The sequence below is a fragment of the Trichomycterus rosablanca genome, chromosome 5 (assembly GCF_030014385.1).
Source record: "Trichomycterus rosablanca isolate fTriRos1 chromosome 5, fTriRos1.hap1, whole genome shotgun sequence".
Lineage (NCBI taxonomy): Eukaryota > Metazoa > Chordata > Actinopteri > Siluriformes > Trichomycteridae > Trichomycterus > Trichomycterus rosablanca.
Genome location: NC_085992.1, coordinates 21375158 through 21401103, shown reverse-complemented (window position 1 = coordinate 21401103; position 25946 = coordinate 21375158). Strand labels below are relative to the sequence as shown.

At 36.3% G+C, this 25946-nt stretch overlaps 1 protein-coding gene across 2 annotated transcripts in view; it reads right to left on the bottom strand.

Annotated features, from left to right (window-relative positions):
* itga9 (integrin, alpha 9) overlaps positions 1-25946 on the bottom strand; it is an 85724-nt gene that overhangs the window by 44977 nt on the left and 14801 nt on the right. For both annotated transcript variants that reach the window (XM_062995840.1, XM_062995841.1), the window contains exons 3-14: positions 25073-25179; positions 17176-17299; positions 13215-13282; positions 10797-10926; positions 10287-10372; positions 10126-10188; positions 7914-8051; positions 7604-7709; positions 6919-7013; positions 6157-6247; positions 2097-2142; positions 1823-1977 (exon numbers count right to left, since the gene is read on the bottom strand). In XM_062995840.1, coding sequence (XP_062851910.1) covers positions 1823-1977; positions 2097-2142; positions 6157-6247; positions 6919-7013; positions 7604-7709; positions 7914-8051; positions 10126-10188; positions 10287-10372; positions 10797-10926; positions 13215-13282; positions 17176-17299; positions 25073-25179 — 1209 coding nt within the window. The remainder of the gene's footprint in view (positions 1-1822; positions 1978-2096; positions 2143-6156; positions 6248-6918; positions 7014-7603; positions 7710-7913; positions 8052-10125; positions 10189-10286; positions 10373-10796; positions 10927-13214; positions 13283-17175; positions 17300-25072; positions 25180-25946) is intronic.

The window sequence follows — 25946 nt, the reverse complement described above, 5'->3', positions numbered from 1 at the left end:
GAGCTTTATCAAACAACATTAATAAATGACCCCATTACTGTGTTTGCGACTGAACAGATGCAAAACTACGGAAGCGTATTGCTGCCAAACAGATAAAAAAGCCATCAGTATGTCATTATAACGAGAAAAGTATGTCGTTATAACGAGAAAAGTATGTCGTTATAACGAGAAAATTATGTCATTATAACGAGAAAAGTTCATTACCTTAAATGCTGCATAGCTGACGGAAGCGTATCTGCTGATGGAGAGACAGCTTGCACACATGCAGGATGCTGTAGCTTGTGTAACCTTGCAGCTTGTCGTGCCGATCAAGATTCTCCTTTAGGAACAGCAACAATGTCTAAACTTAGTTTAATATTCAACATTTGTCTGACATTTGGCATTCCGATCTAAATAAGTGCTTGAATAAACACCTAAGACCTTCTTATTTTATGATTTCTTACACAAATGAAAATAGTCAACATACTACAAAAACAATTTTATGTTAATTTTAAGATTACGTCTATTTATCTAAAGAAAGGTTATAATGAAACCATTTATCAAGCTCCCACTTCATCTAATGAGTTAGGGACCGTCATAAAACTAACTGAGAAACATAGGAAACATTTACTCTGCACTTATCCAGACTAATAAATCCATTTAAATCTTGTATGGTTTGATGAATTAATGTCAAACAATTTTTACACAAATACATCAATGTTTCTCACCTACTACACAAACCTTATTTTTTGAAATAACATAGTATTTATTTTACATTTCAAATATACAAATTATATTTCCAAAAATACAAATCATACAAGATTTAAATGGATTTATTCGTCTGGATAAGTGCAGAGTAAATGTAGTTTTATGACGGTCCCTAACGGTCCCTAGATGAAGTGGGAGCTTGATAAATGATTTCATTATAAACTTTCTTTAGATAAATAGACGTAATCTTAAAATTAACATAAAATAGTTTTTGTAGTATGTTGACTATTTTCATTCGTGTAAGAAATCATAAAATAAGGTCTTAGGTTTTTTCAAGCACTTATTTAGATCGGAATGCCGAACGTCAGACAAATGTTGAATATTAAACTAAGTTTAGACATTGTTGCTGTTCCTAAAGAAGAATCTTGATTGGCACGGCAAGCTGCAAGGTTACACAAGCTACAGCATCATGCATGTGTGCAAGCTGTCTCTCCATCAGCAGATACGCTTCCGTCAGCTATGCAGCATTTAAGGTAATGAACTTTTCTCGTTATAACGACATAATTTTCTCGTTATAACTACATACTTTCTCGTTATAACGACATCCTTTCTCGTTATAACAACATACTTTCTCGTTATAACGACATCCTTTTCTCATTATAATGACATCCTTTTCTCGTTATAACGACATACTGACGGCTTTTTTTTTTATCTGTGTGGCAGCAATACGCTTCCGTACAAAACCAAGCAATTCTTTATAAAATAATATGAAGAACTTTATTAAAGAAATAGTGGGAGAGTACAGTCGAAATATATAACATGTAAAACATAAAAAATGTAAAACAATATTCTGGAATTTATGGATTTGGTGTATCACACCTTTGGCCATGTAGATTATTTGCTTTGAGAATTTTTAAACATATTCTAAACACATAGGATTCAGTAGCAATTTATTATGTATTGATATATCAAAGCGATTAAAAAAATGAATGAGCTATAATGTCCATTGCACTATAAACTATAAAATCCAAAACGACACAGACTCCAGCCCACAGAGATCACTAATGCCATTCCCCATGAGACAAAAATTGGCTTATACTGATTCACAATTATCCTCTATTACCATTTTCCTTACCTATGAATCCAGGCACATGTTTCCCATGGAAACGCATACAGACAGTGACATTAAAGCAGTTGAGATTCTGAGGGCCTTCATGACACTGAGGCACTGAGATATTTATTGAAGCTGGCAGAAAGATTAAGACATCCACTGTGATTACTGGTCTGGATCTATTTATAGCAACAAAAATGAGAGAACAAAAGTATGAGGAAGTGGACTTAATTGTCATTTAATTGTGTTTATTAATGCTAAATATTAGCACTTGCTGGATTAAAAGTGCATTTCTCACCGTAATAACACCACACTGTCAGCCATAAATGCACCAACTGTCATATCTGCATTAAAAAACATAATTTAGCAGGTTTTATTATTTTTTATATACTACTTAGTTTATAAAATGCAAAAAAGGTAAATGACAATAACAATACTGTTTAAAAGAGAATACAAATATTTCATTTAAACACTTATTTAGTTTACATAAGCATGTCCACAGGAAAAGCATTTCAAGGTAGGCTGCTTTACTCTAACAAGAAAGCCTACTTCACTTGCCTTAAGTTTAAATGCATTTGAATTTTGGAGCCTGAGTATGTTGTTGAGTTTAATAGCTTACAGTTAAGGTTGAAGTTAGCCTTCTCAAACATAACCATCTGTTTGCGTGGGTTTCCTCCGGGAGCTCTGGTTTCCTCCCACAGTCCAAAAACATGCAGTCAGGTTAATTGGAGACACTGAATGGCCGTCTAGGTGAATGTGTGTGTGTGTGTGTATGTGTGTCTGCCCTGCGATGGACTGGCGCCCCGTCCAGGGTGTTACTGTGTGCTTTGCACCCATTGAAAAGCTGGGAAGCTGGGACCGAATAATTTATTTACATTATGAAAACTTGTGTAATGAGGTGTAATATTTTGTAAACAAAAATAGTCCACCAAATAGTCGAGATGTCACTTAATGGTAAAGTTTTTTACTAATGCTTCTGCATGGACTTTTTAAACAATGTAGTGTAATTCTATTTTATGTTTGCTAAAATATTAACAGTATTATACTTTTAACAATTAACAATATTTTAAGTTTTTTTTTTAAACATAGTATCACCTAAGTTCCATTTTCTCAGTTATCAAGTTGTAATGTGAAGTGTGCCAGTAATCCTGTGGGCTAACCCCAATGAGTTAAATACAGAATGCAAAGTGTTAATAATTAGACAAAGGACCCAGATTATCTGCCCCATCACCAGATTTGACTGGGGATCAAACTACAGACGAGGATAATACCTCAGAAAGCACTTCTGCACCACTTTCTCTTCTTAAAAAAGTGAAAAACAGAAAAATGGGAAAAGCAGACTAAACCCCGTTTCTTGTATGATGACAGAAGATTTACCTGGCAGTCCTTGTAGGAAGTGGAAAATGGAGGACATTGACACATTTGATGTGCTTGATGCAAGATTTAAGCCCCCAGATTATGTAAAGACACCCAACCAGTATCTCAAAACACTTTTTACTGACCAGATAATTGAACATATTGCTAACCACACCAATCTGTATTCATACGCCAAAATTGGGAGATCCAATCTAGACTACCCCGTCAGAGGTTACGTTTTTGGTTACACTAAAAATAATGGGTGTGTTCATTTTTCCAGCCACAAAGAATTACTGGCACCACACTTCAAGTTTCTTTGTCCAATCTACTCTATAATATTGTTAATTCATTCATTTATTGTCTGTTTTACCAACACTTTAGCCTGGTCAGGGTCGTGTTTGGTGCAATTCACTGGGCAAAAGGTAGGAAACACCCTGGACAGGTTGCCACTCCATCACAGGGAGGTTTTTTAACATTTTTTTCTTGGTGAGACCATTAAAGCATTAAGAATGAACTGGAACATCAATTAAGGCTCACTAGACCAACATCAGTGTCCAGTCATACAAATACTCTTTTGACTGAATGGACACAATTTCCACAGACATGATTCAATGTCTTATGTGAAGAGTTCTTAGGAAGCTGAAGCCAAGAAGCTGAAAAGATCACACAGCGGTCACTCCATTTTAGTACCCTTTGTTTTTAAATTGGGTCGTCCAACAAGCTCACGGTCAGGTGGCCAAATAATTTTGGCCATACATCCTGTTTGCTTTGTCTAGAACTCAAATTTTGCTTGGTCTAGACCTCAGTTCCACCTTTTGCAATCTGAATTGTTTGACACACACATAGGCCCACAATTTTCACTGCACTGTCAAAACACAAACCAAGCCATGATGTCCAAAGAACTGTATGTGGAACGCGGCAATCAAAATGTGGCAAGGCATAGATTGTGGCAAGCATTTAAACAATATCTTCATATGTTTAAATATGTAATAATTTTGAAATAGAAGTTTGGCACAACTTTAAACAACCCTAGAGCGGGTTGTCTGACCTACTTCAGGCATCTCGGCAAAGGGGGTCTTGGTCAGGGAGGTATGATGAAACCTAACAATCACTTTAAAAGTCCTGTGCAAGAAACCTGCTGGACTTTTGCAGCACTTCATAAATCAGTGGCAAGCCCCCACTGAGTGGAGGCCTATGACAGCCTGCTTGGAGAGAATTAACTGGTATGTAAAGGATTATCTGATCTGAGGAGGAAAAAAATCAAACTTTTTGTGTAGAACAACAGTGTCTCGTGAAAAACAGGCACTGCACATAACCTGATTAATACCCTTCCTACTGTGACAGGGACATAAATAACTGACATAAAAAAACTGAATACAGCCAAATACAGGAGCAACCCTAAAGAAAACCTCCAGAGCAAAAGACATAGGCCTCTGTAGAAAGACATATAGCCTAACCGAGCTTGAGAGAATTTGCCATGGAAAATGGGATAAACTGAAATTCTAGTTTTGATTTTAATGCATTTTCAAAAACTCTAAAAACATGTTATGAGTGATTAAGTGTATATACACTATACTGTCAAAAGTATTCACTCACCCATCCAAATAATTGAATTCAGGTGTTCCAATCACTTCCATGGCCACAGGTGTATAAAACCAAGCACCTCGGCATGCAGACTGCTTCTACACACATTAGTGAAAGAATGGGTCGCTCTCAGGAGCTCAAGTGAATTCCAGCGTGGTACCGTGATGCCACCTGTGCAACACGTAAAATGACAGAGCGGGGTCAGTGGATGCTGAGGCGCATAGTGCGCAGACGTCGCCAACTTTCTGCAGAGTCAAGCACTACAGACCTCCAAACTTCATGTGGCCTTCAGATTAGCTCAAGAACAGTGTGTAGAGAGCTTCATGGAAGGAGTTTCCATGGCTGAGCAGCTGCATTCAAGCCTTACATCACCAAGCGCAATGCAAAGCGTCGGATGCAGTGGTGTAAAGCACGCTGCCACTGGACTCTAGAGCAGTGGAGACATGTTCTCTGGAGTGACAAATCACGCTTCTTCGTCTGGAGATCCGATGGACGAGTCTGGGTTTGGCGGTTACCAAGAGAACAGTACTTGTCTGACTGCATTGTGCCGAGTGTAATGTTTGGTGGAGGGGGGATTATGGTGTGGGGTTGTTTTTCAGGAGTTGGGCTAGGCCCCTTAGTTCCAGTGAAAGGAACTATAATTTGCTTCAGCATACAAAGAGATTTTGGACAATTTCATGCTCCCAACTTTGTGGGAACAGTTTGGGGATGGCCCCTTCCTGTTCCAACATGACTGCGCACCAGTGCACAAAGCAAGGTCCATAAAGACGTGGATGATCGAGTTTGGTGTGGAAGAACTTGACTGGCCTGCACAGAGTTCTGACCTGAACCCGATAGAACACCTTTGGGATGAATTAGAGCGGATACTGTGAGCCAGGCCTTCTCGTCCAACATCAGTGTCTGACCTCACAAATGCGCTTCTGGAAGAATGGTCAAAAATTTCCATAAACACACTCCTAAACCTTGTGGAAAGCCTTCCCAGAAGAGTTGAAGCTGTTATAGCTGCAAAGGGTGGCCGACATCATATTAAACCGTATGGATTAAGAATGGGATGTCACTCAAGTTCATATGTGTGTGAAGGCAGACGTGCGAATACTTTTGGCAATATAGTGTATATGGTTAGAAATGATAATTATATATACATTTAACATCAATTCCAAAAGGTTAATGGATCAATCTAAATACTTTCTAATACACTATTCACTATTCAAATACACTATTCTGCTTTAAATCATTTAAATTTTGTTATATTTTTTCAAAATCAGTCATGACCTTAAAAAATTATTTAGTATGCTTGTCAAATATTCCTATGCAAGTTTTACTTTCGGTGGGTGTTTCTTTTTGTTTGGTTCTGAATTCATATAAATGTGATATAAATAATGTTTATTTAAGTTGAAGTTATGTACAGAAACCCAAACCTGGATATCCATTTCCATCCATGTCCAAACTGCCAGATATTGACTGGCCAAACATCAGAAGAGTTGGATGGATGCTCTTTCCAGACAACCTCTACAGAAAAGAAATAATGTGTGTTATGTATAATGTGTTTCCTAATTATATTAAGATATGCAATATAAAATGTGTCATTTCCATTTGACTTGTAAGCAATGGCTAATTAGCATCAGATAAGCTAATTACTTAAAATTTAACAATGAGATTGCTGTAGAATTGTATTTCAATGCTAACTACCTGTAATGAAGAGTATCAATGCTAATTATTTACAACCCCAAATTAGAAAAAGTTAGGACAGCATGGAAAATGCAAATAAAATAAAAATGCAGTGCTCCTTACATTTACCTTGACTTTTATTTTATTGCAGACAGTTTGAACCCAAGATAATTCATGTTTTGTCTGCTCAACTTTATTTCATTTGTTAATATACCACCCAACTTTTTTTTGGAATGTGTTGCAGGCCAAAAATGCAGGAATGGATGTTTATTAATAAATGAAATAAAGTTGAGCAGACAAAAAATGAAATATCTTAGGTTCATCCTGTCTGCAATCAAATAAAAGTCAACGTAAATGTAAGAAACTCTGTGTTTTTTATTATTGCATTTTCCATACTGTCCCAACTTTTTCTGATTTGGGGTTGTACAGTATAATGACCTTAATTATCACCTTAGACATATTTAATACAAACGGTGACGATTTAATAATTACTAATGTTGGACTTGAGTTACCATTGAGTACTTGCTGATTATTCCAGTAGTATCACCATGATAGATGTATACTGCTCCCCCATAATCATCCTCTTTGGGAGCTCCTATTGCCACATCTACAAAACAAGATAAGAAAGACACAGGTATGTTGAAAAAAAAAGTAAGCACAAAATAGACATGTGTGTCGGAGAGACATAACTGAAACTAAGAAACAACATGAAACCTGGAAATATGTTTTAGTGAAAAATAAGACCACTAAGTATGTAAGCGTGTAAAAGCATTAGAAGACTTTCATAACTGCAGGTTATAATAACTAAAAATATGTTAGCATGAGACACCTCACATTTTAAATCCACTTTTACATACAACTGAAAATACATATAACAAAAAGAGTAATAAAGTATATCCTACTGGGTAGGTAATCCCACCCTGGACATAAAAAAAATCAAATATAAAATAAAATATATACTATGTTGCTAAAAGTATGTAGGTGTGGATGACCATGAACTCCCATATTGTTGCCTCTAGGCTGAAAGCATTTACTTTATTTTATGTAATTGTTTTTTGTTTTTCCAAACTTGTTATCGATGGGTGTAGCTGAAACAGTATGTAGAAGAAATTGCATACTTTTGGCCATATCATGTGCATTTTCTACTTAGTTTTTTTAAAGTATTTTACACAGAAGAGCACATGTACACATTCTGACCTTGGAAACCATCATCATCAATATCCCCGATGCTAGCAATACACTCTCCGAAATGGGCATTGTGAGCATTGTCCCCATTTAAAATCATCACCTCCTCCATCACTCCCTGTAAGATTATACAAAATGATTGGTCATAATGAAGATCACATCTAAGTAAATAAAGTTTAAGCTTAGTTTATCTTGTACACAATTGCTGGATTAAATTTGGAACATAAAAAACAGAGTTCAAGTAGTTCAGTACTTTTTACATCTATATGTAGTTTATAATGATGTAACTTTACAACAGTGTTAAAATGCTGGGTGAACTCACATTGCCCCTGCTTAAGTAAACAGACACCTGGCCTTCATCCCGAACACTGCTGAACATGGGTGCTCCCACCAGCAGATCTGATAGTCCATCTGCATTTAGGTCAACTGCACACATTGAGGAGCCAAAGTAAGAGCCCATCTGAAATCAAGACAGAGCCATACCGCATTTATTAGAATATTGTGCGGCCAGTAAAAGTTTCTCTTTTTAAGAGATTATTTAAAGGGTAATGATTAAAAAAAATGTATAATGTATGGCACTCAGATCCCATAACAAATAGGCACTTCTAATATTTTTGTAAAATATCTGACACTTCAGCTTCAACTTCTAGCTATTGCATACTGCAAATTAAAAGAAATAATACATGTCATATAAGATATATCAAAAACAGATAAAGAAATGACAGCTGTAGGATAAATACATGATACAAAGTAATAAATGCTTATTACACATACAGTGTATCACAAAAGTGAGTACACCCCTCACATTTCTGCAAATATTTCATTATATCTTTTCATGGGACAACACTATAGACATGAAACTTGGATATAACTTAGAGTAGTCAGTGTACAGCTTGTATAGCAGTGTAGATTTACTGTCTTCTGAAAATAACTCAACACACAGCCATTAATGTCTAAATAGCTGACAACATAAGTGAGTACACCCCACAGTGAACATGTCCAAATTGTGCTCAAATGTGTCGTTGTCCCTCCCTGGTGTCATGTGTCAAGGTCCCAGGTGTAAATGGGGAGCAGGGCTGTTAAATTTGGTGTTTTGGGTACAATTCTCTCATACTGGCCACTGGATATTTACTATTTCTCACTCTCTGAGGATGTGAGAAATAGAATTGTTGCTCTCCACAAAGATGGCCTGGGCTATAAGAAGATTGCTAACACGCTGAAACTGAGCTACAGCATGGTGGCCAAGGTCATACAGCGGTTTTCCAGGACAGGTTCCACTCGGAACAGGCTTCGCCAGGGTCGACCAAAGAAGTTGAGTCCACGTGTTCGGCGTCATATCCAGACGTTGGCTTTAAAAAATAGACACATGAGTGCTGCCAGCATTGCTGCAGAGGTTGAAGACGTGGGAGGTCAGCCTGTCAGTGCTCAGACCATACGCCGCACACTGCATCAACTCGGTCTGCATGGTCGTCATCCCATAAGGAAGCTGACGCACAAGAAAGCCAGCAAACAGTTTGCTGAAGACAAGCAGTCCAAGAACATGGATTACTGGAATGCCCTGTGGTCTGACGAGACCAAGATAAACTTGTTTGCCTCAGATGGTGTCCAGCATGTGTGGCGGCGCCCTGGTGAGAAGTACCAAAACAACTGTATCTTGCCTACAGTCAAGCATGGTGGTGGTAGCATCATGGTCTTGGGCTGCATGAGTGTTGCTGGCACTGGGGAGCTGCAGTTCATTGAGGGAAACATGAATTCCAACATGTACTGTGACATTCTGAAACAGAGCATGATCCCCTCCCTTCGAAAACTGGGCCTCATGGCAGTTTTCCAACAGGATAACGACCCCAAACACAACCTCCAAGATGACAACTGCCTTGCTGAGGAAGCTGAAGGTAAAGGTGATGGACTAAACCCAATTGAGCACCTGTGGCGCATCCTCAAGTGGAAGGTGGAGGAGTTCAAGGTGTCTAACATCCACCAGCTCCGTGATGTCATCATGGAGGAGTGGAAGAGGATTCCAGTAGCAACCTGTGCAGCTCTGGTGAATTCCATGCCCAGGAGGGTTAAGGCAGTGCTGGATAATAATGGTGGTCACACAAAATATTGACACTTTGGGCACAATTTGGACATGTTCACTGTGGGGTGTACTCACTTATGTTGCCAGCTATTTAGACATTAATGGCTGTGTTGAGTTATTTTCAGAAGACAGTAAATCTAAACTGCTATACAAGTTGTACACTGACTACTCTAAGTTATATCCAAGTTTCATGTCTATAGTGTTGTCCCATGAAAAGATATAATAAAATATTTGCAGAAATGTGAGGGGTGTACTCACTTTTGTGATACACTGTATAATATTGACTAAATCTACTTTTAGTGTGTCCCTTTTGGTATGCATTTGATCTGCAGACAACTCTTTTATAAACAACGTGGTTCTTCAGTACAATTGGTTGATCATTCATCAAAACAATTAATGTGCAATTTACACAAAAGTAAAAGAAAGATTTTAAATACTCGTTTGTGCTTTTACACACCATTTTCCCTGTGGCTTGAAAGACCTTTACAAGAGAGGTACCCTCAATTCTGAAGACATAAACCTACAACAATTGAAGAATAAAAAAGTGTTATGTTAACCAACATATATTAACTTTTTTGCACCTTTAAATCCTTCATAATAGAAACAGATTACACCTACTTTGCCTCCACCACTATCCTGAGGTGCACCAGCAGCAATATCAATAGCAGTGGGTGAAGAGAAGTGACCAGCTGACACTGAATAGCCTAAGAACATAAATAATATAGTTTAACTAGACTATTAGCAGATAAACATGACGTAAACATAAAGTGAACATCATGTTATCATGTTTTTCAGAACTAGGGACTGACAGAAAGAAAGATAAACAAACTGATTTCTTCTGTGAAGAAATATATTTTAAAGCAAGACAATAACTAAAGCCAACTTACGAAGCAGCACAGAGTGGTTTCAAACTAAAAAAAATAATGTCTTTGAGTGTTTATAGCTCTAATAAAAACATCTCTAGTGTAACAGCAAAAGTGCTGTACATCTCCTACCAAACTCTGTCAGAACATTGCTGCACAGGATTAAGAGATATAATAGCCGCCAAAACTAGCTTGAAACAAGTATTAAATTAATTATAAAAAAACCAAGTTGTGAAAAAATCATTTATAAAAAAAACAAACAAACCCAGGTAACTGTATCTTTGAGAACTTAAATCATCTTTGTTGAGGTTGTACTGGGTATTGGAGGTGATATTGAACACTTTTACTGTTCCTGTCCAGTAGTATGATCCAGGTGCCCCCATGACAACCACCTCCTGCAACATAAAAGAATATTTTAAACAAAGACTTGCTGTGAAGCCACTACAGTGTTGTTAAAAGGTGAACTGCACCTCCCTCTGATATTGCTTTGCATAGAAGGTGGTTCCTGTATTTCGCTACATCAATTTATCAATCAGTTCTTACTTGTCTTCCAGTCCCTGAGAAGCACTCCCACTCCATAATGCTGCCAACACCATGTTTTTCCATAGGAACAGCATTAGCTAGGCGAAAACCATTGCCAAAAGCATTCAATTTTCGTGTCATTTGACCAGAAAGTCTTTTTATAAACCTTCTGTTAAGCAAAATCCAAGCAAGTTGTCAGATGACTTCTACTCAACAGCTGCCACTCCTGCCATTAATTTATGTGCTGATTTATGCAGTGCCGCAGACATTTCCAATCTTTACAAAGGACTTTCGTAGCTATTTTATAGTAACTGTTGGGCTCTCTCTTATCTCCCTGGCCAAAGCCCTGGATGGCCAATTTGCTTAAACAGCCAGCTTTGAGAAGGTTCAAGGTTTTGACAAGCTTCTTCTACTTTAAAATTATTAAGGCCTTATATATCCATGCCCTGATTCATGTCTTGACACAATTCAATCACAGTGATCCACTTCTTCATGGCTTGTATTTTTGTCCTGATAATCCAGTGTAAATTGGTCCAAAAGTTTTTGGTGTACAAACTCTTAGCCATTAGCAGACTCTTACCAATTTCTAGATACAGCTTCAGGAATAATAAAAGCAACAATTTGGAGTACACAGCAAAGGGTTTGAATGCTTTTGTGAATGAGATTTTTAGTTTGGGATTTTTATAAATGTTTTAAAATGCTCTAAATAGAAGTCAATTTGTCATTACTGTTAAGTAAGTGTTGATGGGAGAAAAATGCCAGCTGCATACATTTATACAATCAAATCCACAATCATTGAAAGTCAAGGGGTCAAAGGGTATAAATTCTTTCTGAATCCAGCATTTTTCTTTTGTCCCAATTTTTTAAGCATTTTATAAAGAGTACTGTAGATAAATTGGTAACAGATGATGGTATAGAGTAGACTAATGATTGGGTATTTAAGCAGGCTCAAACAAAGGATCAGTCTTGGGAGTGATAGGTCATGGCTCACAACTTTGTGCCAGAATTTGTAAGAGAAATGTCAATTAGTTTAAAATCAACATTTTACATTACACGACTGTGAATAATAATATTGTAAAAAAAATAAAAATCTCTTCGTAGAGCAATGCCAGAAAGCACTGTATGAGAAACTGTCATGCCACTGTGATAATGTACAAACATTGGCTCGGGAGCACTTCAGAAAGTGACTGTTACTTCACACAGTCTGTTGTGAACTGAAATTACACAATTCAAGTTCTCTGGTCCTAAGTTCACCTCGTGTATACTTGACTGGCCTGTCTGCAGTCTAGATCAGTATTTTATTGAAAATGTGTTGCACAGCATAAAGAGGAAAATCAGACAACGGTGACCACGGACTGCTAAGCAGCTGAAATGTAGTATCAAGCAAGAATGGGCAAAAATTCCATTTGCAAGACTGATAAAAATGTGTTTGTCCCAACTTTTTTCAAGTGTTGCTGATATCATATTATAAATGTGTGTATATTTACAAAATTCAGTAAGTTGAGCAGTAAAAACACTGGATATTTCTCCTTTGTATTTTGTCTGTTCAATAAATGTTCAAGAGAACTGACTAAACACAGATTCTTGTTTTTATTACAATTTACCAAAAAGTCTCAACTTTTTAATTTTTGTGGCTACATTTATTCAAAATTTATACTAAATATACCAGCACTCAGGGAACAGATTTGATGCTGTTTTAAATTCAAGAAAATGCTGATCCTGTGCAGGGCACCACTTCTGTTATACTATTTACTGGTACTGATTTCAAAAGTCTTACTGAGCAGCAACTCCTTCATTGTTGGATATTTAAAAATATCCAATCACTGGCTATGCTTTAAATAGATAATGGATAAAGGGTAAATAATGGGAATAAACCAATGGTTCCATTGAGGCCAATGGAAAAACATTGCTAACATTAATTTGCCAAAAGGTAAAATATTTCTAGTGAATAGACATAGTTTATTAATATTGTTAAACTCTATCATCATTTTCGACATTTTACTACTTTATACGTTTTGTTCATTTAAAACACTATCAAGTCAGGACACTAAGAAGAAGCATGGCAATATACAAAGAGCAGATACACAAACAAGGAAAAGTACCAAATAAACACCACAATCATACTAAACAAACAACTTTCATTGTACATACTGCTACTGACCTCCATAAAAACACCCGCTATTCCTGCCTGACATGATCCATGTTCTTCACCATACATCTTCTTATAGTCTATAGGAGATAATGATACAGAAAGAGAAAAGTATCAGCAAACCACAAAAAAAATTTTTTATGTGTCTGAGCCAGCAGTTACTGGAGTTGTTTCCACATACCATATAGAGTTAGTCAAAGGCTTAGCACAATACATCAAGAATATGGGGCTCAGAGGCACACATAACCCAAACAAAAATGTTTGCATAAGTGTGGATCCCTGTAAAACATGCAGTTGAGCCATTTGAGCTCAACTGAAGAGAGTGGTCTGACATCTAAAAGGTAATTCTGCTCTTCCACTCTTGTTCTAAGTGAACTTAATATATTTGGGTTTTTGGAATAATAAAACTAAAAAACATAACAGCACTCAAATTAAACAATAAGGTACAGTAATGTGTCAGTGGCACAATACAATATACAGCACTAAGAAAAACATTTTGCAGCTTTTAAATTCAAAAAACACAAAATGCAGCTTTTAAATTATCATTCCTTTTGTTAAAGATGAAGATTTATTTAAAACCTATATCACCCATTTGAAAAAGTAATTGCCCTTTTGAGTCTTTTGCATTGCTGTGAAAGAATTGTGTCTAACTCTTTATTGCAGATTTTTTTGATTCAGCTACAATGGAGGGTTATTTAGAATGAACTGTCAGTTTAGATACCACAGCATTGCTTGTGTGTTTCAGATCATTGTCCTGTTGCATAATTCAGTTGTGATTGAGCTTTAGGTCACAAACCGATGGGCAGACATTCAGATAGAGAGCAGAATTCACGGTTCACTTAACTAAAGGAAATGAGGTGTGCAGTTCTTTCGATGTTTCTCTGACTTCTTTTGTGACCTAATGAATGAGTTGTCATTGCCTTCTTGTTGAAACTTGAGTAGTTCAACCTAGTGCTGGACAATGATTCGATATCGATATATATCGCGATAGAAAATTTTTCAATAACGGTGATATGATTTTTAAACAAATTCGATCGATATGCATACGTCAGTGCGTGATGACGTACGCCACAGGCACGAAGCCAGAGTTACCGCTCTGATTACACTCCGCTACAACACGGTGGATATTAGCGGCAAAATGAGTTCAACAGCTGTGAGTGAACGAGTATCCACAGTTTAAAAAGAAGCAGTAGAAATAGTTGATAAGAGAGGAAAGACTAGACTCTTTTTTTCTGTATTCTTTAAGCACAACATCTGCTGCAGCAAATTCTGCAGCAACTCTAAGCACTTTTTTATATTCTTTATCCTGGTTGAGCACTTTTGTTCGAAAATGTTTACATACAAATAATAATCAGTCCATGTTGTGGATTAAAGTTAGTTAAGACCAGAGGTAGAAAGTAACGAATTACATTTACTCGCGTTACTGTAACTGAGTAGTTTTTTTGTGTACTTGTACTTTTTAAAATACTGTAGATTTCACAGCCTGTAATTTTACTTAAGTATGTTTTGTATTAGGAATTGTAATTCGCTACATTTTAAATAAGATCCGTTACTGAGTAAAAAAAAACGCTAAAGAAATTGCGGCTGGGAAACTGCTGCAGTAAATTCTGCAATGGGGAGTCGGATCTTTTGTCTCGGTTCCTTTTAAAGAGCCGTATATATACATAACGACTCCCAGAAGCGCAAATCGATTCCTTTATTTCAGTTTAAAGGGCCGTTCAATAGATTCAAATAATTCTACGACACATCACTGGTGGTTATACAGTTTGAAAAAGTTTTATGCTATTAAAATGACACATTACACACCCCTAAATGTTTTAAATGTTATATCAACATGTTTCTTCTATTATATTTGAATTAAAAACAACTACTGTGAGATTTATATCCACTTGTCCTGTTTGCATTACACAGAAGAGACCCCCCCTGCTGTTAAACAAGTAACTAAGTAACGTTTACTCTGAGTACATTTTAAATGAGTTACTTTTTACTTGAGTAAATTTTTATACTAGTAACTTTACTCGCACTTAAGTAAAAATTCATTAAAGTAATAGTACTTTCACTTGAGTACAATATTTTAGTACTCTTTCCACCTCTGCTTAAGACATATGTTAATATATTATATTATATATTGTCAAAGCTTATGTTTATTTGAGAATGATGTTGTGTTTTTAATGCTGAATACAAGTAAAAGGTGAAAGCTAATTTATTTGTATTATTATTATTATTATTTCTAAAATATTATGTAGTTGTAAAGGGTGAGATTTCATAGACTTTGCTAATAAATTTTTCAGAGTTTTGCAGTTACAGCCTTCCAATGTTGGTGTTCTTGGCAGTTTTTCTGACATTTGTATTATTCATATTGATATCGGAATTATATCGTATCGACCCAAATTAGGAGTTATATCGTGATATAAATTTTAGCCATATCGTCCAGCCCTAGTTCAACCACTCCTGGTAAAGGCTATCACTTGTTCCAAGTTTTCTTTTATTTGTGGATAATGGCTCTCACTGTAATACGTTGGAGTCCCAGGGCCTTAACAATGGCTTTGTAATCCTTTTCAGACTAGAAAGATTTGGCATCTTGTAATCATATTATTCAACAGGTCTGACAGTGATCTTTCCTGGGTCTGGCTAGTGTAAATGAATTGCTGATTGAATTGTGACTGATGGTCTTTTCTGGGGTTTCTGAGACCCCAGAGCCTCTTCAGCAGCTCACAAAATATCTTTACACTTTTTCAATCAGCTTGATACTGCATGACTTTTCCTTCTTTTATGGAAATTGCAAATAAACAATGTTTTTACATTGATATTATGTTCCAAACACTCCCTAATGTATACACTTCTATTTGGGGTTTCTCATTAGATAATTTGGTTAATTACCACTACTTTTTTGGGTTTGAAGACGGAAAGAAAGTTTTAAGGTTTTTCCATATTGTCTCTGCTAAACGAATGATGTACTTACTGTACACTATGACAAACAAAACTTACAAAATAGATTAATTCTGAAAACATAAAATAGTTTGCTCCCAAAACACATTTGGGTGTGCTCATATTTATCTGCATTGTTTTGAAAAGAAAATTTATCAGGATTATGTTATATTTAAATACAAATATTTATATTTATATTCATATATCAGTTATATTTAGCACATTTATGCCAAAGAGCATCATTCAACAGTTTTTTGCAAAAGGGTTTTTAATAGGTGTCAAGTTAACACAAAAATGTTTCTAAATTTAACATCTTAAATACATTTTAAATAAATTAATATAAACATATGTAAAGCACAACAACCAAGGAAAATACACTGGAACCAATACACTGGATTAAATTGACTAATTTTGAATGGATATAACTGCCATTTTAACCCATCAATCTACACTTAATCACCCAAGAATTCAGTTTTCATCTTATCAGACAACAAAATCTTTGTTGTTTAGCTCCAGGCTTATGCAGGCTGTTTAATTTATGAAGTGCTGAAGTGATAGTTGTCCATTCAATAGGTACTCACATCTCTGTACAGGACATCTGAAGTTTTTTTAGAGCAGCTGTAGGGTTTGTTTTTTCCTTCATGACCCTACTTGCCCAGTTGCAAAATTTAGGTTGTGCCAAACTTGTTCCATTTAAAAATTATTATTGCAAACAAAATGATCATGTGGATCCACAGACAGTTCATTAGACTTCATGGCTTGGTTTTTGTCCTAACAATGCAATGTAAGTTGTGGGCCCTTACAGACCCAAGTGTGTGCCATGACGCACCCAACCACAATTTGGAGTGTCACAGCAAAGAGTTTTAATTTTAAAAAGTGTATTTACTTTGTCATTATGGATGCATAAGTGTAGACTGATGGGCCAGTTAAACTCAGTAAAAATTAAATACACAACAAAATAAAGTGTCCATAAAGCCCAGGAGTCTGAATACTTTCCAAATCCCATACATATCAGCTATAGGAAATACACAAAAACATTTTATACCTTCATAACATGGAATGAGAGCCTGTGTTTTTCCCTGTAATGTTGGTGGTATCACAGAACAGAAACCATGGGGTAGGATGTGCTCTGACTCATAGTAGACATTTTTCCAGCGGTGTGCACAGGCCTTTGACAAAAAGAAGAAAAAATTTGGTTGCTTTTTTGTTTTAAATTCAAAACACATACAACACAATACATACTTACATAATTACATTACACTGCATTAAATACAGTTGAGCAATAAATTATTTATTCTAAAATGACTAAGATTTCAAATCGATCTGTATTTGTCCAGAATTAAGTGCAATGTGTGCCGAAATTATGCAATAAAAGCAGGCAAACCAATACAAGGAAGAAAGATTAACCCACTGTGGTGGTTTGTGGTAGTTGTGGTTTAGCAGTTTCTAAGGAAACTCTATTTTACAATGTGTAATATATTTTCCAAAAGATTTTGGTGGTCATTTGTGAGGATAGAGAGACAAGACAAATCACAAAAGATATTTGAAGCTGGTAAAAGGGGAAATGAGATTACAACAAATAAAAGTCACAAAACAGTTGTATTTCTCTTACTTTTGGACTGGATGTCCCTATCTCACCCCCCTGACGCTAGTAGTCCTCCGACTCGTACTCTTCTCTGTTTTTATTAAAATTAAAAGACTACTTCTCCCCTCTCGCGTTTCAAGTAAATATTTTAATGAGGAACCAGTTAACCAATAGCCCTGTAGCATTTACATTTAATTCCAACAGCTAAAGCTTGATTTAAACTGCGGGTGGAGCTAGTGTGACTAGTGAGTTCAGACTAGTGATCTGAGATTCACCCTTGCATGAACTATGAGACTATTAAAAATTTAAATAACAACCAAAAAACTGCTTGGTGAATCATGTACATGTTCATCTGTGTATGTGTGTTTGTTTGTTTTTTTGTGATGTGGGTATTTTTCTTTACACCCCAACATAAAGGAAAAACTCTGCTTATTATCTTATAATAACTACACCAATAATGTCATGAAAAGCTTTAATATACTGACTGCATCTTTAGTTATGATTAGAATGTTTAGTTAACCCTTGTAATAAACTGTTCGCTACCATCACCAAATTCGTAACTAGTTTAGCTCACAGCGTTTATCTTATTGCTATATTCACTACGTTGCACTTTTTTTTATTAAATAAAGCATGAATACTTGTGCACAAGAAACAACAGTTATGTGTTTTATATTACAATGGGGAATTACATTTATGAGAAACTTTTAGCTTAGTTTCTTTTTGTTTATTTTCTCCTACTTTGTTCAATATTGGTAAATATACAGTGCTGTAATAAACTATTTGCCCCATACCCAATTTCTTGTATTTGTACTAATCTAACATTTAAATGTTACAGACCATCTAATTTTAATAAGATAAAGACATTATGAGTAAACACAAAATGCAGCTTTTAAATCAGACTTATTTTTATTGAAGATGAAGATATATTTAAAGCCTATATTATCTATGTGGAAAAGTAATTGCCCCCTAAACCTAATAGCTGGCTGTGCCACACTTGGCAGTAACTTCTACAATCAAACGATTGAGAGTGAGAGTCTTGTACATTGCTGTGGAGAAATTTAAGCCCACCCTTCAAAACTGTTTTACACTGAAGGCTTTTCAAGAATGAACAGTCTGTTTATGGTCTTGCCACACATCTTAATGGGATTTAAGTAAGAACTCAGCCACTCCAAAACCTTAATTTTAGTAAGTAAGTAAAAAGTTGCTTTCCAATAAAAGGCAACAAGATTATCACCATCTATTTAGCACTACAACACACAAAAATGGTGTAGAGCAGGCGTGCCCATACTTTAGTGCTTGAAATCTACTTTTTTCAAGACGACAGGTCATAACAATCTACTTTTTAAAAAGGTTGGCCTCATCATTTTTCAAAAAAGCTTCGACGCTTTTTTAAATGCGCTTCAGTTGCCTATAATGATATTCATTATTACAGGGCAAGCAACTAAAAAAATCACACCAACCTTATTCTGATGATTTGCAGCAAATGGTGTCAGTCAGGTTCATGTAGTCTGGACAATAGCTACTGATGCCAATTCTCAAGCAGGTTCATCAGTAAGGGTGCACTGATATTTAGACTTAATTATTTTCATGTGGGAAAAGGCTGATTCACACAAGTAGGTTGATCCAAAAATGCTGTCAAATATGTGGCACATTTTCTTATGTTTGGATATTTTTTCTCAGCCAGCAAGTTCCAAAATTGTCCAGCAGAGGCCCTTGGGGAATGGAGAGGAATGGGGCCAGGACTGTCCCTAGTCCTGGCCCTATTCCTCTTCACCCTCTACACCGCAGACTTCACCTACAATACAGCAACCTGTCACCTTCAGAAGTTCTCTGATGACTCGGCTGTTGTTGGCTACATCCTGGATGGAGACTACAGTGAGTATAGGGAACTCACCAAGAACTTTGTAAACTGGTGTGGACAGAATTACCTCGAGATCAACACCAGCAAGACAAAAGAGCTGGTGGTGGACTTTCGAAGGTTTAAACCACATCCACTGAAACCGGTGAGCATCCAGGGACGGAATATCGAGATTGTTAACTCCTATAGGTACCTGGGTGTTCACCTTAACAATAAACTGGACTGGTCGGATAATACACAGGCCTTGTACAAGAAGGGCCAAAGCCGACTCTATTTGTTGAGGAGGCTCCGGTCTTTTGGAATACAGGGGGCCCTTCTCAACTCTTTTTATGATTCGGTGGTGGCATCAGCCATTTTCTATGGTGTTATCTGCTGGGGCAGCAGCATGACAACAGCAGACAGGAAGAAACTGGACAAACTGATTAGAAAGGCGAGTTCTGTCCTGGGATGCACCCTGGACTTGGTGGAAGCAGTGGGGGAGAGAAGGATGATGGCCAAGCTTTCATCCTTAATGGAAAACACTCATCACCCACTGCATGAAACTGCTCAAAGGAGAGATACCGCAGCTCCTTTCCTCCTTCTGCTGTCAGGCTATACAACCAGCACTGCCCCAAACGCAGATAATCACCATTACAATAATTCACATTGTTTTTAATATTCTCTGTGCAATTACTTTTTAAAATATGTGCAATACCTGCTGTACCTGCTGCACTTTGTGCAATAAATTTTAATAACTGTGCAATATTTGGTTAACTTCCTCCATAAATACTGTTTATATTTTTGTAATTTTTTTACATATTCTTACTTTTTAATATATGTGTACATACAGTACGTGTAAACACTTTGTAATTTTCTATTTTTATATTCTTGAAAGTTGCTGTAACACTACAAATTTCCCCCTGTGGGATAATAAAAGGCTATCTTATCTTAACATGTTGGTTAGATCTGTCATAAATGACAAATCTAAGAGCCACTTGGTTTGTCATTCAGCTGGGGTTATTGTCTACCATTCGAAACTCTTTGATGTCAGGTAAAAGATCCCAAAACCTTTGCAGAAATGTGCTTCAACTAAGACATCTGTATGTAACATGAGATCCAAATATTCCCCATCAGCTTCTTCAACGATTCTTCTGAATTCTTCTGAATCGATAGAAGTGTGTTTTAAGCTTAGTTTTAACAATAGTCCAAAAAGAGGCAGGTCCGATGTCACTTGGAAGACCATTCCAAGCCATGGTGCAGTGACAGTAAAAGCATAATCCCCTTTATGTTGAAGACGAGACTGTGGAACAGTAAAAAGTGACAGAGACACATAACTTAAGGATCTTGATGGGAACATGCATACTAAGCATGTCAACAACATATGTAGGGGCATGTTTATTCAAGGCTTTAAAAGCAATCAATGCCATTTCATGCTGGATTTTGTAGTGTACTGGAAGCCATTGTAAAGAGGCCAAATGTGATTAAGTAATCTGTTTTCTCTTCTTAATATTAATAAACATTTTAGCTGCACCGTTTTGAACCACTTGTAGACAAAGCAAAAGATGCTTTGTTAATTCCAAAATACAGTGCTCTGAAGTAATCCAATCTAGACGTAACATAGGCATTAATGACCTTTCCATAACGTTCAGAAGTGATTTAATTTGGAGATTGTTCTAATATAAAAAAAAAACGCTCTTGATCACTGTATTTGTTTGTCAAATATTGATTCCATTTCAAAAATAACTTCAAGGTTTGTAACATAAAGGGGTTAGAGAGCCAAGATCTTCTAGAAGCTGTGGGCCATACAATTTTGATATCCATGATACACTTATTGAGTCTTTCTTATTGTGCTGTGATTTTCAAGTTTAATTGTAGATACAGTTGAAGATCATCTTCATAACAATGAAATAAGATGTTATGCTCTAGAATAATTTTACCTACGGGGAGCAAATATAGCATTAAAAGGACAGGGCCTAATATAGACCCTTGTGGGACCCCAGATTTCAGATATAGAAAAAGTTGCACATACAGAAAAGTATTTCCATCACGATCACAGCCATGTGTGGCTCAGCACATGACCCCTTTGCATTTGCAATCACACCCCCCTTGCACCTCCTCACACTAATTCGTCCTTATGTCAATCACTCCCAGCTGTTACCCAAGTCTGTCCTTATTATCATGTGTGTATATACCTCTGTGTTCTAGTATTAGCGTCAGTGTCAGTGAAAGTGAATTACAATTAGTGATTATTAATTTATGCTTATTGCAGCTTTCTTTTCTTTCTTGTTTCTTGTCCTGGCTTCTCTCCTGGTGATGTTTTACTCTGGTCTGTTTGTCCTTGCTAATGTTGTTACCATACTTGTTTATGTCCTGTATTAGCTTAGTGTAGCCAATAGCATTTTTGTTAGCATTTCTGTACTGCACTATACTCTAAGATAGTAGTTAGAGTAGTTTAGACTTAGATTAGCAGTTAGCCATTAGCTTAGCCTTTGTTCCCCCTTTTATTGTACATAAAACTGTTTGGTATTTTGCAAATAAACATGTACATAAAGTCTTTGTATGTGTCTGTTTCACTCCCTCAGCCCAGTGTTACCTGAAAATGTCCTGTGCTTAATTCTAAATAAACCATTTAAGGGCCTGACTCCAAAACAGCGTTTTGAATGCTCAATCAGTATACCATGAAATATCGTGGTCAACAGTGTCGAATGCAGCACTTAAGTCCAGTGGGACCATGACAGAACAACTGCCAGAATCAGCATTAAGTAAAAGGACATTAGTTACTTTTAACAGAGTTAAAGACTCTGGACAGAAACAATTTTCTCTAGAACTTTGACCAAGAACGATACAGAAGTTTTGATATAGGCCATCAGTTGCACAGACCCCCTATATCTAGATTGGGTTTCTTTAAGTGGGGCTGAACTACAAAATGTTTAAGACATGCTGGAACTGTGCCAGATGCCAAACTTACATTTATAATTCACAAAATTAGTATAAAAAAACTTCAATAATCAAGATAAAAAAACATTAATAATAGAAATAGAGTACTTCATATTAGATAATTAAGAAAAGAAGACTTTTTAATTTTTACAAATGTTGGAATACCTGGTGGATAGGTAAAAGGCCTAGTCGCAGAGGTTGAAATAGCAGAAAAATCTCACCGTTTTTAAAGGATGCTACAAGGACATTATATGAAATCTGAATCAAGCACAATTGCACAGAAAAACTGAAACGAGACAGTTAGGTCTTCAATATCCAAGTGAGGAGCAGTAGAAGAGAAATAATTTACAAGCGCACACTGAGTAGCTGTAGTGAGGCCAAACTTTCTAGACATGACAGGCACATGATGTGAAAGTGCAGTTTCTACTATCTTTACATCATCTACATTAAAACCATAAGATAAAACAAGATCAAGATTGTGCCCATGCTCAGAAGTAAGACCATTTACATGTTGAGTAAAATCACAGGAATCCAATACAAGGTTTACTTCACTAATCATGGGTCTGTTAGGGCAACATCAATGGATGTTAGTCTCCCATGATCAATATCCGTTTGGATATTGCAGTTACTATTGACAGCAGGTCAGAGAATTCTTTAGTCAAGTTCTTGTTTGTTTTAGGTGGTCTGTAAATAGGAATGAGTGTAAAGAATAGAATTTAAAAATAAGAGATTTAAAGCTGTAATGAAGAACATGTATATTCCTAAAAACTACTGCAACTCCTCCCCCTCTTCCAGTGTTCCTAGGACAGTTAAATAACTACAGTCTATAAGACACAGATCTGAGAAGAGACTCAGATCACCAGCTTGCAGCCATGTTTTAACTAAAAATAAGAAGTCCAGCTCATGTGATGTAAAAAAGTCACTTAAAATGTTGAACCGGATTTATCAGAAATCCAAGGTGTTTGTAACCTAGTAAACTCTCTACATGGAAAGCATTTTAAGTCATCCTACGCATGCTCTAGAGAAGAAGGCTGTCCAAATTCTAAGATGCCTTAAAATTTTGTCTACTAAGGTGCCTTAATTCGAAGCAATAATCTGACTGAATAACAAGGGAGCATCAGATGCTTCCTTAGCTGTGAAGGCAATCCCAGCATTCTGTGCACCACAACTTTTCTCGCCAAAGATTTTAAATATATGGCAGACAAGTGTGGAGCAGCGAGTTCTTTGCAAATGTAAATAAATTCTCATTTTTATTTAATTGGCATAAAAGTTGTTAGCTGTTAGCTGTTAGCTTGCATGCTAGAGGGGTTGTACCGCCTCCGCCCATTGGTTTCAGTGGCCTGAGGCTAACTGTGTTAGCTTAGTAAGCGAAAACTGCGATGACATAATCGCTGTCCAAGTAGTGTGTCTAAATAACCTAAGGCAGATGTCTTATTTAAATCCTCTCTACTTAGGCAGCTGCCTAGGTAGGCAGTAGACAGCCAAGCAGCTCACTAGGTTTTCAAACAGACCCATTGTGTTCTTTTTGGTCAGCAGTGGTTTGCGCCTCACAACTGTCCCATGGATGCCACTTTAAGTCAAATCAAATTAAACTATAAATGAAATAATTAATTTAAAAAAGCATTTTGAAATTATTCCTTTAGAAAGGGGCATTGCATTTACATTACTTTAAAACAAGATGTAGTATTTAAATGCATTGATAAATGAATCAGCTAATGAGATAAGCTATATTATTATAAAGCTATACTCTATCCATTAGATACCACCAAAAATAACAACTGTAACTGACCATATTAATTTATTTTAATTACTTTATTGCTCTAACAGAGACCATTAGCAGAACATCCAAACACTTTGTCATTTGGCATGACAGCATGGTTGTAGTGCATGGCCTGGCTTTCAGTGCCCCTATCTACTTCCTTTACACTGACCATCAAAGTGTGTGGTTTATTCTCTAGAGGCCATAGACAGTCCTAGGTTTTCATTACTACACCACACTGCAATGTCCCTGAGAGGAAACACCAGGACTACATTTAAGCTCAACTTAAGTGATGGAGAAAACATTATTACATAATGGTTGCTAGTCTTGCCTTATTCAGGTCTATCTAACCAGATCTACACTGGCTCCTGACACAGTACCAGGCATAGGCACACAAAGGAGAGAAGGGCTGCCACCCACCCAAAAAAATTCAAATACACAATCAATTAAATGGGTAAAAAGTATCACATGTACATCATAATACATCATAATACACACAACTCACTGTATCAGGCTGTAAAGGGAGCAGAAGAGAAGTATTGTGAATTGTATTGATGTGAATTGCATTGCTCACACTTTTAAATTTAGTCAGCAGAACACCCCCCCCCCCCCCCCCGCCATGCCATGTAAAATGAGAGCTGTTTTCCTGAAATAGTAAACAGCTATATTTTACCACTAGAAAACATTCTAGTAACAGTTGTACTAAATTGTTACACATGAAGAGATGGTTTGTTCTTAAATACATTGTATTTATTATACGCATTGTTTCAAACTCTGAATGGAAATGAAAAATACACAATGTGTAAAAAATTGCAAGGCCTTACCAGAACTTTCCCGTTTGGTTTGTCTTGTCTTGCCAGACTGACCCCCATCCATTCATCATCTCTGTCCCCTTGACATGTTTTCCCACAAGATTCCCTTGGCTTGTTTCCTTGAAAAGAAAGACACATTTATAAACAACTAGTGTCACAGGTAACACTACATTTTCAATAACTGTGTGTTAACCCTAATTTGAAGTCACAGAAACGATTTGTATTTACACATTCACAATTACAGTTATATAAAGGTTTTTATACTGTTTATGAGCATGTACTTGCATAACATACTCACAATGCAACATCAACTTTTCATTACATTTTCATGCAGTAACACCAGTTTATTTCAGGGCTTCAGAAAATCCACAAGACATAGCCAATTATGGCTTGGTGTAGATGCCTAGAGCTCTGCTGCGGATTTAAATTCCCAATCCCAATGTGCATTAGCACATTTAACCACTGTGCCACCCGAGAAACCAGCAATTTAACATACTGTGCCTAAAATCAAGTTCAAATAAAACTTAAAAAGGGGGAAAAAGTCTTTAAAGACTGATTATGGAATTGTAGGACAATTTGATTATTAAAACTAAAACATTAACATTTTAAACATATATGGATATAAAAAGTGTACACACCCCTGTTAAAACTTTTTTCACCTTTAATATGACCTATAATTTGTTTAATTACATTTGAAACAAACATGAAATGTTATAGGAGAGAAAAATACTATACTAGTACTATACTAATACTAAGGACTTAATACTATAATCCACAGTTAAACTAATACTTTGTTAAAGCAGATTTAATACTGTCATAAAATCATTATGATAGCATTTAGTCTTTTTGGGTATGGTGTTCTTTTGCTGATGTACAGTGTTGTTTT